The sequence below is a fragment of the Pelodiscus sinensis genome, chromosome 1 (genome assembly GCF_049634645.1).
Source record: "Pelodiscus sinensis isolate JC-2024 chromosome 1, ASM4963464v1, whole genome shotgun sequence".
Taxonomy (NCBI): Eukaryota; Metazoa; Chordata; order Testudines; family Trionychidae; genus Pelodiscus; species Pelodiscus sinensis.
Window position 1 is genome coordinate 312,952,278 of NC_134711.1, and position 16,806 is coordinate 312,969,083.

The 16,806-nt window shown below is 45.2% G+C and overlaps 1 protein-coding gene across 2 annotated transcripts in view; it reads left to right on the forward strand.

Annotated features, from left to right (window-relative positions):
* Positions 1-16,806, forward strand: part of RAB30 (RAB30, member RAS oncogene family) — a 64,072-nt gene that overhangs the window by 37,827 nt on the left and 9,439 nt on the right. Inside the window, exon 2 of one of the 2 annotated variants that reach the window (XM_006132171.4) lies at positions 14,202-14,302. In XM_006132171.4, the coding sequence (XP_006132233.1) occupies positions 14,210-14,302 (93 nt within the window). In that variant the 5' untranslated portion in view covers positions 14,202-14,209. Of the gene's footprint in view, positions 1-13,828; positions 14,303-16,806 lie in introns of those variants that run through there. The other variant, XM_075919460.1, reaches the window with a different exon arrangement.

Sequence of the window (16,806 nt, forward strand, 5' to 3'; positions counted from 1 at the left end):
CTTGACTTTTGCAGTTTCGACTTTGATTATTGTTACTGTAAGAGAACTAACACAAATGCATGTAATCCTCTAATAGGGCAACACAGAAATCCTCTTAAAGGAAATGTCTGTTTTGCTTTGGAGACTTAAAGATGCAGGAAATCAGACTGCAGTTGAAGGTAGTACTGTGGCTACTCTTCAGGAGGTGCAGCTGTCTAGACACTCTTGTTAGTAAGATCAAATAAACAAATAAGGTGTCCGGCAGAATCCATTACAATGCCCAGGAAAGTGTTATTTTTACCTTGACAATTTTGCTCTCCTCCTTGCTGTTCTTGCTAATGCTAGTTAGTAATGTTTGTGAGGCCAGCTACAGTCTGAAGAGTAACCACTTCAGTTTGGCAGGCCTGAGAGCAAACCCCCAAAGTGCTGAGCAGCCAGCCAAGATCCTTTCTGCTGCCATTGCTCCTGTTGCTCAATTTGCACAAATGGCAACTTGCTTTAATATAGCAGCAGTGAATTTTAACCATATAAAAAGGACAGATTGATTGCTAGTCATCCATTTGCTGTGGCTCAATTTTAGGTACATTTTAACTGCCTTCTGAGAGTTCCAGCTGTGATGGTGCAATCTCCCCCTGAATTACCAAAGGTCAGTGAAATGAACTGCAAAGATCATGGCTATCATCCCACTCAAGGCTGTAACTCACCGTTCAGCGTCTGTGTCTGTCCCTCACTGCCCATTCCACTGATCCCTGCGACAGAATGTAGTCCGTTAGCTCCAGCGCAGAGGGTGATGCTGTTAGTTTTGGTTCAGTGCCTGTTGTCATGACCAAGATAACATCCCTCTGACTTTAGAAATGCAATGTTCCATCTCTGTAAGATTGAGGCCTTCCACATCCATTGCCTTGTGGACCAAATTTCCCACTGGCATAAGCTCCGTTGACTTAGTCTCCTGCTTTTGCAGTTTGAATTTGGTCTAATGTCACAATTTGGGATTAATGCATGCTACTAGGAATGTAAAAAGTGGCTACAATAGTGTAACAAATTGTTTAACTGGTTAACCACCAGCTGCAAGTGGCCAGGACTGCGCTGGTCCCAGTCCCTGGGTTTGCTGCAACCATCAGGGCTGGTTAACTGTGTACCTTGTAAGCAGGCTGATAAGCCATCTGCTTACTGGGTAACCAGTTAGCCTCTTATATCCCTACCTGCTACTGTGGTTCTCTTGTTGACTTTCAGAACACTCCGCTGTACTGAGGTGGGTGCATTGTCTAATTGGCACCTCCCAAAGAGAGTCTGTCATGGCAGCTCTGATGGTCCTTATCGGCACAGGAACAAACACCTTCACTTGAAACAGTGTCTTGTGTGCTTTTAAAAGATGCGAACAGTGCCTCAAACAGACAGCAAGCCCCCAGCAGCTGCTGGAGGTGAATAGAGGATGGTAGGCAGAAAAGGAATATCCATCTTGTACGAGACTAGACACAAGAACCTCAGGCAGAAGATTTGCTTTAGTCTCTGGTAGGGATGTAAGCAAGTAGTTGACTACTCGACTACTCACTTTCCCCACCCCTTGCTGCTTCTGTGTCAGCCGGTTTCCCCCCAGCGCCATCTCCCCAGTGCCACTTGCCCCTCCATCAGACGCAGCAGTGTGGGAGGGGAGGGTGGCCAGGGGAAGCTGCCATGAAGCAGTCCCTGCCCGTGGTGGCCTGGGCTGGCTGCAGGCAGAGGCTGCTCCAGCAGCAGCCCCTGTCCGTGGGGTTCCCAACAGACAGGAAGCTGCAACCCCTTACAGACAAGGGCTGCTGGATGGCTCAGTCCTGGCTCGCGCCAGGTCCAGGAGCTACCCTGGCTGCAGCTCTGCAGTTTAAATGTAGTAAGAACCAGGCACACAGGAAGGCATCCCTTATTGACTAATTGTGTAGTCGATAAAATTTTATTGACTACACGATTAGTGGATTACCTACCTCTTAACATCCTTAGTCTCTGGGCATGCCAGTATCCTTTTCCATCCCCTTTGTGTCATGCCTAGTAGAATTATAGCACAAAGGAGTGTCTCAGGCCAGTGTGTCTTAGAGGCAGTGGACTCTGAATAATTAGTTCCCAACACCAAAAGGGGAATGAGATGGTGAGATTGTAGAGATAACAGTAGTAAATAGTTATCAGAGATTTTGCCCATGAAAGCTCATGATACTGTATATATTTTGTTAGTCTCTAAGGCCACAGGACTCCTCATTTTTTAAATTATCAGAGGGATAGCTGTGTTAGTCTGTACCTGTAAAAACAACAAGGAGTCCTGTGGCATCTTAAAAACTAACAGATTTATTTGGGCATAAGATTTTGTAGGCAAAGATGATAATGAAGTGGGTCTTTGTCCACAAAAGATGATGCCCATAGAAATATGTTAGTCTTTAAGGTGCCATAAGACTCCTTGATGTTTTAGGGTGTGTCTACACTGCACCGTAACTCGAAATAAGATACACAATTTGCGTAGTTCAAACTGCATATCTTATTTCAATGCTATTTTGAAATAGCTTATTTTGTCATTTGGCGCTGTCTACGCAGCACTACATTTCAAAATAAAGTGCTATTCTGATACGTCCCTTACTCCTACTAGAATGAGATTTATAGGGACACAGGAATAACGAGCCCGAAATAACAGGCTTGCTGTGAAGACGCAGGATTGCTATTTCAGGATACTGTAGTATCCTGAAATAGTATTGCAGTGTAGACGTACCCTCAGTTAGTAGTAAACAATGGCAGTTTTTCTGACTCGGTTATCTGTGGCGGCATGATAGCATTTATTCAGAAACCTACAGCTTTTTAAGGGAAATTTTATTCCTTGTTGAAGAGCTGCCCACATGAATGTCTGCTGGCTTTCCACACAAGACACATTCCAGTTAGTGTTTTTGGCTGTGGTTTTTGAAACCTTTTCATATTTTTTCCCCTTTGTAGAAGAAAGGAACAGCTTTTGAGTAGATTAAAAGCCATTTTTGGCTACTGTTGATCAGCACAGTTTTCCACAATTTTAAGGTCTGTCTATTCACGCATGTGTTGGCTTCTTGACTCTTTGCATGCTATTCCTGTAGACATGCTGTATTTTGGATGATGCACTGTACATGCGTAGGCACCATAAGCTATTTGAATTCCATGTCTAAACATGTCTTGGAAGTCTGTGTAAAAGTTGTTTTTGACTTTTCCAATTAGTTTGAAGGTCAGCAGTCAGAACTCATGCCCTATTGGATAAAGGTAAATAAGTGTGGGTGGTTGTTTTAAGCATAAACATCTCTGCCTTATTTTTCCACTCTCTATAAAAATGTGCTTTCTTTTTTTAAAACCATGGTAGAAAAAACACATAGCAAAAACTGCCTGGGACACATTTGCATATGCATTCCCTGTTCAGTCACCATTATATATGTTCACTTCAGCTGTACTTTTTAACCCACATGAAAAATGAATCTTTGTGTCCATTTGCAAAAGTTGCAGTGTAATGTCTGTTTTAATATTGTCTCAGTAACATAGAAGCGGTTGCAACACACCACCATAGATGTCCAAGACAAACAAATGCAAGCATTAGCTGTATTTGATGGAATGTGGTGCTCTGGGTTTTTTTTTTCCTATACATAATATTTTGCTCTTAAAGTAGCTTCTATTTGCAGAAGCTAAAGTATTTTACAGACTTTGGCAGGGAGCGCCTGTGTGCCGTGAAAACTCTTCACTGTCATTCTGATCAGCACTTCTCCCATCTGACAAAGCAGCAGGGAGCTGAGAAGCAGTGTGGTTGGCCCAGGTCCCTATTATATCTGCCATGGAAAAATCCCTATGACTTTTCTATGACAGCGAGGGAAATGAATGTTGCCAAAATAAAATATTGCGGGAAACTCCATGCAGTTTGTCCATGCAGGGGGCATGAGCTGGGCTTACATTTGCATCCCACAATCCGTTGCAAATGAAACTATTGTATTTATATGTTAGGTAATTCAATAGCGTGTCTGGACCTGAGCGCTTTGCAATGCATAGGCCTGCAAGGGATAATTTGATGGCTGAAGAATTAGGCTTATCTTTGAATCTGTATTAACTGTAATATTTTCTGTATACCTAAGTAGGGTTGCCAGATGGTTTAACCAAAAATACCGAACCCCTCCTCCTCCAAAAAACAAACAAACATGGGAAAAATTCTGTTGGGGGGAAAAAAGGGGAGACCAAGGTTGTTGCGCAAAAAAATAAAATAAAATAAAACAGCGTTAAAACAGCATGGCGCTTTCAGCTCTAGTGGGAACTGAACTCTGGATGCAAAAGCATGATCCTGTCCTCCCTGAGCTAAAAGCCTCCTCTGATAACTCAAAGTCCCTGTGTCATCATGAGGTTTGATTTGATCTAGGCACTAGTGGGGGACTGTTGACACGGTGTAAGCGTGGGTTTCATGAATGACAGTTATTGCTGGTTCAAGATTTCTGAAAGTGCTGGATCCTGACCACGACTGTAACCACTGCATTCTGCTACAATGGACAACAGTCATTTATTTGTATTACTAATAGCCAAAAGCTCATCAGACTGGTGTGGCAGTTGGGTCAAGTAACCCACCATCTGTGCAGTCTCCCTCATATAACCAATGAAATTGTTGCATGTGAATTAGCTGTTGGCCAAGGGTGGTGATTGGTTGAGTTACCTCTGCTGTCACTCTTGGGATGACATAAATACATGCTGCACTGTAGCTGAAAGCCAGGAATGTTGCCCGACTGTAGAGTGGCTAAGAATTGAAAAATTGGTTGGTAACAGATTACAGATCCCAGTGATGATCGAACCTAGTGAAATTCTTAACAAAAAGATCACTGAATGAAGCTGCTAACTGTTTCCATCACTTCATGCTAGGGATGTGAGTGAGTCATCAACTAGTTGACTAACTGATAAGCCTAGGTTTATCGGTTAGTCAAGTTGACTACTCGCATTTCTCGCCCCCTCCCCCCCGACTTCCTGCCTCTGTATCAGAGTCAGTAAAGTGGGGGGAAAAGGAGCTGGTGCTGGGAGGGAGCTGGCTTAAAAGTTGGTTCCCCCTAGCACCGTCTCCACAGAGCTGCCTGTCCCCCACCCCGTGCTGCTGCCTCTATCAGAGGCAGCAGCACGGTGGGGAGAGTGGCAGGGGAGGCTTCCGCAAAGCAGAGGCTGCTCTGGCTGTGCAGGCAGCCCAGTCCTGGGATTGTTGATATACAGATGCTAGGACCTACAGCCAGGGTGGGCAATAAGTGGCTCACTTGGTTGCCAGGGTTAGGCGCTGGTGACTGCAGGATGCTTGGTTTATCTGTGTGTCTGCATGCATGGCTACTCTCAGCTCCCAGCCGTGGTTTACTGTTCTCTGCCAATGGGAGCTGTGGGAAGTGGGGTGGGCCAGACTATCACTTTCTATAGCTCCCATTGGCCAAGAATAGTGAACTGTGGCCAACGGGCGCTGAACATGGCCATACCCATGGATGCACAGATAAATAAAGCATCTGGTGGTCCTAGGGGCTAACACTGGCAAACCATGTCTGGCCCACAAACTGCTTATTGCCCACCCCTGACATAGAGGCTCCTGTCATTGATTGGGGGCCCATATGCGCTGTGGATAACAATAACAACACTAATGGTAATAAGGCCATCTCAGTGTTACATAGTGCTTTTTCTTCCATAGATCTCAAATGCTTAACATAGGATGTTAGTATCACGGCCCCACCTCTGTAAAATGGAGTAAACTGAGGCACACAGAGATAAAGTGACTTTCCCATGGTCATTCAGCACGTGAGTGGCAGAGCTAGGAACAGAAGCTAAATCTCTTGAGACCTTCTCCAGTACTCTGTTCCCTACAGACACCACACCGGCTCCCGTTAAATATAAAATATAAATGCATTTTATTTTATGTGCATGCAAAAATATAAATAAATCACAGTATAGATGTTTGCACATAATGAAAAGACTATTTCTGTCTCAATGACTTTATAATCTAACCTTAATTAATAGATTGGTTTCTGAATAGGCATTGATGTCAGCAGGAGGAATGCTGGCCTGTGTAATGAAGGAGTGATAGTGCAGGCTGTACTGATTCTGTGCTCCAGATCCTTCGCTTTTTTGTTTTTGTTGTGGAGAGAGGCAGAGTAGAGGGTGAAGTGATGGGGCATGTTCCACATTCTTCTTTATAAAATGCCTTTTCAGTACAAATTTGTGCTCTATTGAAGTGCTCCATGTTACAGACTAGAATTCTGGAAAAATGTGCATTTTACACAAACACTGGGATTAGAAGAATGCAACTAACATTTAACTTTTGTTTTTGTTTTCCCCCACTCCCAATAAAGGACAACATCAAGTCTCTTGAAACAGCACTAGGAGCTAAAAACCTCATGTACCTTGTTTTTCTGAATTTTATTCCCTCTGTACTATTGTTAACAAATGCACCACAGCTGATCTGATAGAAAATTTAAAAACTCTAATTTATTCTTCATTATTATTTTTAATTTCATCTTAGGCTGGTCAGATTTTACTTTGGCTCTTCGTCAGTTTCACTCTCTGTTTCTATTAAAGTATAATATGCTGGGCTGCCCTCTCTCTGCCTGTGGAGAGCTCGGACACCTCTCCCTCCCCTCCCCCTTGGATAGGGGCTGCTGCCAGACCAGCTTCTGTTCACAGCCAGCCTGGGTCGACTTGGACAGAGACTGCTTTGTGGCAGCCTCCTCGCTCCCCCCCCCCCCCCCCCCCCCCCGCAGCAGCCTCTGTCTGCAGGGAGCTCAAACCCCCTTGGACAGGGGCTGCTGCCATCCTGCATGGGGCAGCAGGCAGCCTGTCTGGGTGGGGAGCTGGTTTTTAAACTGGTTCCCCTTGCAGACCAGCTCCTACCTGGCACCCCAGATTGCTGCCTCTGATAGAGAGGCAGCAGCACAGGGTACCAGGGATCTCCCTGAGAGTGAGGCCAGGAGCGCACTGGATGCCAGCTCCGCCCACAGGCACTGTCGAATAGTTGTATAACCGACAATATTTTGTGCGCTTACATGGCTATTCCATTACCTGATATCTCACATCCCTAATCTCTGCCCCTTAAGTCCTTCTGTTTAGGTCCCATTAAAGTCTGCCATCAATCAGGAAAAACTGACTGTCTACAGCGAAGACAGTGAATGTTACTATATACAAAGTGAAAACAAATACATACTGTGATGGGTTTGGTTGCTGGGACCCCTTTGGGACTGTCACTTGAGGTGCTGAAATATCACAGAGCCACCTTCCTGCCCTCCTGGGTGCCCCTCAACTCTGTCGTGCTGAGCCAGACCCTCAGGCTTCGTCCAGCAATGACACAGAGACGGGGTTACAGCTCTCTGTAGTATAATAAAGATACTGAGATCAGCTCTGCTCTGGGAAGGCCCAGCTAAAGGGACTTGTCACAGCACCCAAATGCACAGTCTCAATGGGACCTGAACCCTAGATAAATCCATCTTACCCTGTATAAAGACTGATTCAGGATAAGCTCATGTTGTTCACGTTCTTTGTTTGGTTTTAAAGAAAGAGATGCATAGCTGCTCCCACCTTCCGGTACAATTATTTACACTGGGTTTATTAATAAACAAAAGTGATTGATTGTATTAAGTATATAAGGTAGGACTGAAGTAGTCATAAGAGATAGCACACAGAGTAAAGTAGGTTACTAAGCAAAATAAAAGAGAACATGCAAGCTAAGCTTAGTATACTAAAGAGATTAGTGACATGTAATATCTCACCCTCATAGATGTTCTAATAGGCTTCTGGTCCAGCTGTTCCCTCAGATATTTCCTGAAGTCATGTTGGGTGGGGAAGCCAAGGAGCACTCATAACCTAGAATACCTTACATCTCACCCTTAAATAGGAGGTGTTGATCCCCTCCCAGCTATTCATGGAAAAGTTCATGGTTTTAGATGGATTCCAGTCTCCAGTGACATGATCACATGTCTGTGCAAGACCTCTGTCTTCTCTCTTCAGGGGCTGACCCACGTGGCTGCAGGAAGTCTAAATTCTTGCTAATGGGCCATTATAGCCCTGAAGTACCATTAATGGCCCTCACTTAGCATGACTACATTAATAACACAGGTTTATACTCCATATTCCCAACTTGATCTACAAAGATGACACGTCCATATAAATGAAAATCATATTCAGTAGTTTATAACTATTCCAGAGATATCTTACATGAAGTATTTTGTATAAAGCATATTCCAGATATGTCTTATTCATATTCATAAGCATATTTTTATAAAGCATATGAAATGCCCTGTCACATGTGCATTAAAAAATTGGGGCAGGGAAACAGGAAAATGTTGTTTGTTCTAATCTTTGTTCTAATGATCTTATGTTTTATTTAGATTCTTCCCCTCCACCCTAACTATATTGCGTGTGCGTGCATGTATGTGCATAGTTATTTATTTATTTTATTTTAATGTTGGCAGTGCTCCTTAAAAATGTCTAAACATGTTTGGTTCAATATATGGTAAAGCGAAAGACCTGTGCTTCAGAGCTGAGCTTTGAGACACCAAGTAGCAGCTTGAAACTAGTTTTCTTTTGAATTACATCTTCCTACATGTAGTGGCAGTTCTAATGGATCAGCCAACACAGCATTTGGTTGCTATAACAGAAGAAAACTGTGTGTTTTCCAAGAGAAGGCTGTGCATTGACATGCAGAGCGATGGGCGCTGATATGGCAAACACACTGAACTTTGCTCACATGTGTAGTCCCGTTGAAGGTGGGTTCTATGTAAGAGCGATCTCTGCAGTTTATTTATATATTGGTATTGATTCCTTGGGAAGGATAGTGAGTGCAAGTCATGCACATGCTTACACAAGGTCTGAATTTGGCCTCAGACGTAAGCTCTGCTTCTAGCAGAGTTGCTCAACCTGAGAGAGAAAGAAGAGCGAGAGGCTCCATGAAGTCTATTGGAGACCTCACATCTATTTTGTGTGGGAGGTGCTCTGATACTACAAAGATCAGGGATTAGTGGTAGCATAAAACTCTAGGAGAGGAAAATAATGTGACAAGCCCACCAGGCAAATATGCGAAGGCATGTCAAGCTTTCAGTGTCACCCTTTTAAAATAAGAACTCGGTTGCTCCAAAACAATTAACATTTCCCATCTAGCTTTTGAATCCTTGCCCGTAACTTACACTGCTTGTTCTGTTATTCTGAGTGACTGTGCATTGTATGTTCTGTCAGGATGTCAAAGATAAGGAGGAACCTTCTGTTCCCTTCCAGACAAATACATGGAAGAGCAATGCAAAGAGCAGATAAAAAGAAACTATCCAGTCTGTAGGAAGCACAACAAAAAATACTGGAGAGGGAAACCAGGCTCAGCTTGGGATAACTAATACATGTGAAGGGAGCCAAATGCAAGGAGAATAAAGTTCCCTTGGAAAGAAACTAAATCAAACTGGAAGTTAAATTCTCAGCGGAATAAATCCTAGGGCACTTCTTTTCTGCAGATAAATTCCTTGTCCATGGCACATGCTGAACAAAATATTAACCCACAAAAATATCTTAGTCATCCACTAACTCGGCTGTGCTACATGCAGACAAACCACTGTCAGACTAAAAAGAAAAACAAAGGGGGATTCTGCTGACTTTATTCCCATGAGTGGGTCCCACTCGTTCCTGGCAAGGTGAAGGAACACTACCAAGCACAGAACTTCCACAGCAGCTGGGTGGTGTAGGCAGTAAGTGTCTGTCAGGAGGGAGCAGCGTGGGGGGGGGGGGCAAGCGTACCATGGGGGTCTCACTAATATGTTTGAGAGGCAATAGAACTGCCTGTGGCCCCATTGTGCTGGTTTCCTCCTTCAAGAGATTTCTTTGGGACGTGGAAGATGTGGATTGGAGAGTGCATGGGGACCTCCAAGTCAGCAGGAGGACTGTGTATGAATGGCTGGGGCAGTGGATAGATTTCCCCTGCTCTTTTTCCCCCTCTCTAGCATCCTCCAACAGCTGGACCTCCGTTGTCCATGAGCCCCTATACTCACAGACTCCAGTGTTCAGTGAGTGGCATTGTGACCTGGCACATGGGGTCGTAGTGCCACTCATGTCCGATTCAGTCCAAAAGTGCTTGGATCGTGGCCCAGGTGGCACGTCTTCTCTGGGCTTCATGGCTCTGGCTGGCAGTAGATAACCCTGGGGACCAGAGTATGCTTCTGGGAAGAAATGAGCTCTCTCCCTCTCAGAGTGATTTGTCAGGTGGTTTTCTTCCCTTTGTGTCACTTCTGGATTTCAGTGTGGCTGTGTGAGATCCAACTTCTGCTTACTCATGTTAAGTAATCATGCTTAGCGGATCACACGTGAATAATAAGGAATTGTTTTACTCTGAGTCGGTAACTAAAAATACTAAGTGCTGTGTCACAGTTCCTTGGAGATGCACTAGTGCCTGGCAGCAAGAACGACTGTTATGGTGGTTCAAATGCTCTTGCTGGATTGAGAGAAAAGGGAAAGAAAAATGCATTCATATATGACTGAGAAGTGGGTCTGGCCCACGAAAGCTCATCATCTAATAAACCATCTTGTTAGTCTTTAAAGTGCTACATTGTCCTGCATTTTGCTTCATATATGACTGAGTCATCAGAAAATGTCCTGTGGTTGAAAGTTATAGAAGCAAAAATGTGATAACAGTATTTAATATAATGTTTTGATTAGCCAGCGCTGATACTGCTAGGGATCTGTGCTTTGTGTTTATGTATAATACCAAGGATTCGTAATCAAAGACCCCAGTCCCACAAGAAGCTCTGTGCAGGTGAATCCCCCACTAGGGGGACCCCTCTTCCACCTATCCAGATTCCCGAGATTCTTGTTTAAACCTTCATCTCATGCCTTAATGCCGGGTTATGGAAGCCCCACAGGCCACAATGATACTCAGCCCATGCCGAGGGCCGCAATTTGTGTGATTGCATGTACAGGCAGTCCCCGGGTTACATGGATCCGACTTACATCAGATCCCTACTTACAAACGGGGTGAGGCAACCCTGCACTAGCTGCTTCCCTCCAGCAGACCAGGGAGATGCGAAGCTAGCACCCCCCTCCAGCAGACCAGGGAAACGCGGAGCGGCTTTCTCAGCAGACACCTCAGCTTGAGAATAAAAGACTGAGGGAAGTGAGGTGTGGGAGAATAAAACTGAGCTCTGGAGAAATGTTTGGGTAGAGTTTCCCCTACAATATGTACCAGTTCCGACTTACATACAAATTCAACTTAAGAACAAACCTACAGTCCCTATCTTGTACGTAACCCGGGGACTGCCTGTATATGCAAGTAAATATGCAAATAGCTTCTTTCACACTGACAGGCATGAATACATAAATTAAGGCAAGGCTACACAACACACAGGCCCCATTTAAGTCAGTTCTGCTGATATTAACAAAATGCAATTTTTACCCCATTTCCACCCATATGATAGCACTTTAAATGAGCAATGACAGCCCGGGAATTTAACTACTAAAATGCATATCAACAGAAGACCATTATATTGATAGGGTTGCCAGGTATCCAGTATTGACCTGGACGGTCCGGTATTTTCACCTCCTGTCCAGTAAAAAAAATTCAGAAAATACTGGATACCTAAAATGCCCAGTATTTTCTGATTTTTTTTCCCTGCCAGGAGGCGAAAGTACCGGACACCTGGCAACCCTAGAACACACTTGGCAACTGGGCCCAACCCCCGGCCTCCCCCCTGACTCCCAACACCCCCCGCCCCCGGATCCCCTGCTTACCTAGTTCTGCAGGGAAGCTGCATTTTGGCTTGATCAATAACACAAAATGGCCGCCAGCAAAAAGCCTAAAGACCAAGGGGAAACAATGCCTTCCCTGGGTCTTAGTGCGCAACTGCTCCCCTGTTCCTGACTCTGTTATAATGCTGTTTTATTTATTTATTTATTTATTTATTTATTTTTGTGCTTAATAACTCTCGGAGTCCTTTTTTGTTTGTTTGTTTTTTGCTCAACAACTTTGGTCTCCCCCTCCCCCTTTTTTCCCCTCCCCCAACATAATTTTTTTCCAGTGTTTTTTTTTGGGAGTGAGGTGAGGGAGGGGGATGTTCAGTATTTTTGGTTAAACTATCTGGCAACCCTATATATTGACTACTTTTTTGTTTTAGCTCTCACTCGCGGGCTGCAAACAAACGGGCTGCATGCCGCGTGTTGAGTAGCCCTGCCTTAATGGCTCTAATTTCTGCTGGCCTAGATGCCAACCATATGGTCCACTAAAAAAGTAGGTGCAAGGGACATCTTCCTGTCTCATTATCTAATCACAGCAACACCCTCTTTGCATCCTTTCACTAGCTCCTCCCCCTACCCCATCGAGTACAATTTAAGGAAGCTTATAGGGCCTTTCCCCATCTAGCCAGTATTGTTTCTGCTCTGCTATCTTATTAGACTGCCAGCCTTGCTTTCCCCTTGTCAATGAGGGCAGGTTTGATTGTCTGCTTCTCTGAAGGGACTGGGACAGCGTGGGAATAAACTCCCTGACAAAAATAAGAAGGCTTCCACCTCTTCCTCTTTTTAAAACTCTTTAAAATCTTTCCTCAGCCATAGTACCACCAAGTTGCTATCTTTTAGTATTAGCTAGGTAGGTGGAGAGCTAAGATTTTGGCTTTATGCCAAACCCTGTTTATTTTATTGATAGCTTGTTTCCTATTTACTACCCACCCCCCCTCATTTCATCCACTTGTTGAATCCTGCCAGGTGCAGATTGCAAACTCATTGGGGCAGGGGTGCCTCTTTGGGATGTAAAATCCAATTTAATTGGTTAACCAGTTAAACATATTGGGCTGGTTGAGCTGGACCCTGCCACTTGGCAGGAGCAGCCATGTTTGAGGTGGCCCATGGGGCAGGAACAGCCCTCTGCCTCCAATGGGTAGGGGTTACTGGTTAAACCTTTCATGTCCCTAATGTCGCCTCTGCTGTTGATTTGTCCAGTGCCTAGCACAGTGGAGCCCTGATTGGTATTGCCAGTTATCAGAATATGAACTAGGGATGTAAATGTGTAGTCAACTATGCGATTAACCAATAAGCCTAGGCTTATTGTAATCTATTCAACTATTCGCATTGCTGTATTAGAGGTAGCAAGGCAGGGGAAGCAGGAGCTAGCATTGTGGGGAGCTGGCTTCAAAGCCAGCACCGGCTCTATGGTGCCTCCTTCCCCACCCTTCCCCGGTGCTGTCTCTATCAGAGGCAGCAGCGTGGGGTGGGGACAGGGGAGGTTGCCGGGAAGCTGCCTCTGCCCACAGCAGGCCCAGGCTCCCTGCAGACAGAAGCTGCTTTGTGGCAGCAGCCCCTGTCCGCAGGGATCCAAGCTGGGATCCCCCCATGGACAGGGGCTGCTGTGGACAGAGGCTGCTGGCTCCCACCTGCCATCCTATGTTGCTGCCTCTTCTAAAGAGGCAGCAACATGGAGTGGCAGGGGGCTCCCTGGGAGTGGAGCTGGAGCGCACTGGCTGCCGGTCTAGCCCCAGGTATATAGAATAGTCGAGTAACAGGTAAGAATTCATGTGGTTACTTGACTATTCAATTACCCAATACCTAACTTCTCTAATATGAACAAGTAATGTGTTCTCTTTAGAAAGAGAAAACTTGTGGCTTAGCCCAAACCAGATGCCTTGGGAGCAAAACGTGTAATGAAACTTTGTACCTGTCTCTCCAAGGCTTATGTAGTGTGTGTGTGGGGGGGGGGAGGGTTGGTACTGGCAGAAACTAGGCAAGATAGGCTCATAAACCAGCATCTGTAATTCCATGTAGCCGGCAGCCTGGACACTGAGGATCACACTGAATGGAGGTAAAGTTCACACTCAGTCATCTTTTTACAACAGGGCCTTATTTTGCCTCGCAGGATGGCAAAGGTTGAATTGGCTCTGCTGGCTTGTGCTCAGATTTGTGGGCATGTCAAATGCCTCTGTGTCAGGAAGGTAAGCGCCCTCTCACCATTGTAGATGCAAGTCTCTTATCTTATTAGCCGTGCAAACTCTGTAATAAACTTTGCCCTGAGTATTTGGAGGAGTAAAGTTCACCAGTAACTCAACGGATCGCAAAGGCGCATACTGGTTTCCCTGTTGCAAGGGAATCTGAAAACTGCATTGCTTTGTTAGTGGCGCCCTGCGAGAAGATCACATGCCAGGCTCCTGAGAGTGAAGCGACAATGCAGAGCTAGCACAATTACCAGCTGGGTGAGCCTCTGCTGATGCTTTCCCTTTGGCTTATTTATATTTCTCTCTCCCTTGCAGCTGCGTAAATGAGTATGGAAGATTATGATTTTCTGTTCAAAATTGTTTTAATTGGCAACGCTGGCGTGGGGAAAACCTGCTTGGTCCGACGCTTCACTCAGGTAGGACATTTCTGTTGGGGAAGAGGCTTCCGTGCTTTATCAGGGCAGTTTTTAGTTTGTGTGGGAAAATGCACTTGAATGAGTAGCTGCCTGTAAGATCGCTTGGAATCTGTGGCTGTGAAGTGAGGGGTTGCCTGCAATGCGGATCAGGGAGAGCACTTGGTTGTAACTAGCCCCATCTTGGCAGCTCTAGAGAGAAAAACATGGCGACATGAGATGGGCATGATTTTGGTGGGCTTTAGATCAGACCTGTATGGGTCATAGAGACTGAAGTACCCTCTTGCTGCAGCTCACTGCCACCCCTTTTCTTCCCTGAGTCCTGCAGTGCAGGGTATAAAAGGCATGTTGGTGGGAGGTTTGGGAAGCTTTCACAGCTGCTTGAAACTGCTCTCTAGCTAGAGAAATTCAGTGTCTGGGGTTGTCAGTGCAGCACCTTCCCTCCCCTCCCCTTTAAAAAAATAGGCTTTGAAAGGGCATTTAATGATGACTGATGCTCCATTTTAAAATCAGAGGTAACTCTGAAAAAAACTCTCAGCCCCCTGCATGTGTGATCCACACAGCTGAAGCCTCCCAGTAGAAATGGGGGTTGAGAAGGTCCCTGCTTGCCTAGCAGAACATGAAAAAAACAACAGTGTTGGGGCTGATTTCCTTTTCTGTGCAGCAATCCTGGGGGAAGGGAGAGGCAGGGTTTCTGTAATCTGGGCCAATGGGGAAGTTTTTATTTTTTAAGTAACTCCAATTATGGTTTTCAGTCAAGTTTCACTTTAAAGTCTCAGCACTTTTTCCCAGTGATTGGTTTTACAAATAAGTCTCTGGATATCTTAAGTTCACTCTTTTCCTCCCTCTTCAGCTACAAGCAAATTGCTGGCAGCACTAGAGCTAAACCCAAGGGTCTAAACTGTAAAATCTGCAGCTAATTGTGCTGCTCCCCAAGTTTTGGCTTGCTGCTGCTGCTAGCAGAGGCAGATATGGCCAGAAATCAATGTGCCTTTGTGTAGGTCTGCAGGCCTGGAAACTAATAATTGAAAAGCTATTATTATTTTACTTTTTATTTTTGCTTGGGTCCCTTTACTTCACTATCCCTAAATATAATACTACCAGAAATGTAAGTTACAGCCTCTTGACCAGGCTACTGTCAAGATAGCAGCTGACTTTTCATTCACTCACACAAACGCTAGTGTAAAAATGCAAGAGTATTGTTTGAAAAGTGGCTTTCACAGAGTTGCATTGAAGTGTAGGGGAAGTGGAAATCTGTGATGACAAAATGTTCTTTTCTGAGGTTTTTGCCACCTCTCATTCTTAGGAACTGAGAAACTGACACTGAATCAGTTAAATGGCCAATCTAATCCAGCGCCCTATCTCTGACATCTGTCAATATCAGATTCTCCAGAGAAGGGTGTAAACATCTATCCTTCTTTTCTGTTTTCTCCTCCCCTTTCTCTATTCCCCTTCCCTTTTCTTGTCCCTTCCCTCCCACCTCCCCCACCTCACAAATCAAGTTGTTTCCCCACCTCCCACTGGTCTGCGAACCCCTCTCTGCCGGGCCATGGCATGTTGCCAGGCCACGCCTCCAGCTTTTATTTAGCCCTCCTGCTGGGGTTCCCCTGGGAATTTCCTTCCCACCCACTTACCCATGCAGCAGCAGGGTAGTAGGGCAGCAGGCAGCCAGGTGTGCTGCAGCTGGAGGCAGGACCACGGTGAGGCTGTCCTGCAGCCGCTACACGGCTGGGCCAGCGGTGCTGCATAGAGTGCAGCTGCCCTGGCAGGCAGGCCCAAGCACTGTGTGGAGCGAGCCTGCCAGCAGGGCCAAGCGCCCCGTGATGGGCAGCTGCCCCTGCAACCTGCTTCTCCTCCCTCTCTTCTCAGCGGGAGCCCCCCCCCCTCAATCCCCTGGCCTCTAGCTGCTCCCAGCCAGCAGGTACACATATTAATTATTATTATTATATGATATTAAATGCATAGGAAAATATGAATATGCAGAATGTGACAGCAACCTGTTAACTTCTGCCTCTTTAATTCTGGTGCAATTGAGGCAAAAGGTTTGGACCGGCGAATACTCTTTAACAAGTATTAGCAACTATCTTACTGGTTTTTTTAAATGTATGTGCAGCAGTTTTTCAAATTCTTGTTAACCATCATGTCCCCCCTCCTTTGATTTGCCTGATATGCCATGGGTTAAAATTACCATAATAGGTATGCAAATAAATTAATTGACACAATTAATATGCAAATATTTCAGTGCTGGTCCGCCAACAATTTTTGAATCAGTTTGCTGGTCCGTGGTATAAAAAAGGTTGGGAACCACTGCCTTACTCTATGGAAAAGAGTTGGAGATGCATTGGAGAGACCTTTGTACAGCAAGAGACATGATTTATTGGCCCAACTAGAATTGATTTTGCTGCTATTCCATGCTGTGGATTCCCAGCACAATCACTTAGAAATTTGTGTATAGAGTGGGGGATGGGGTGGTCTAGAGCTCCATTAATTAGGACAGTAGAACAAAT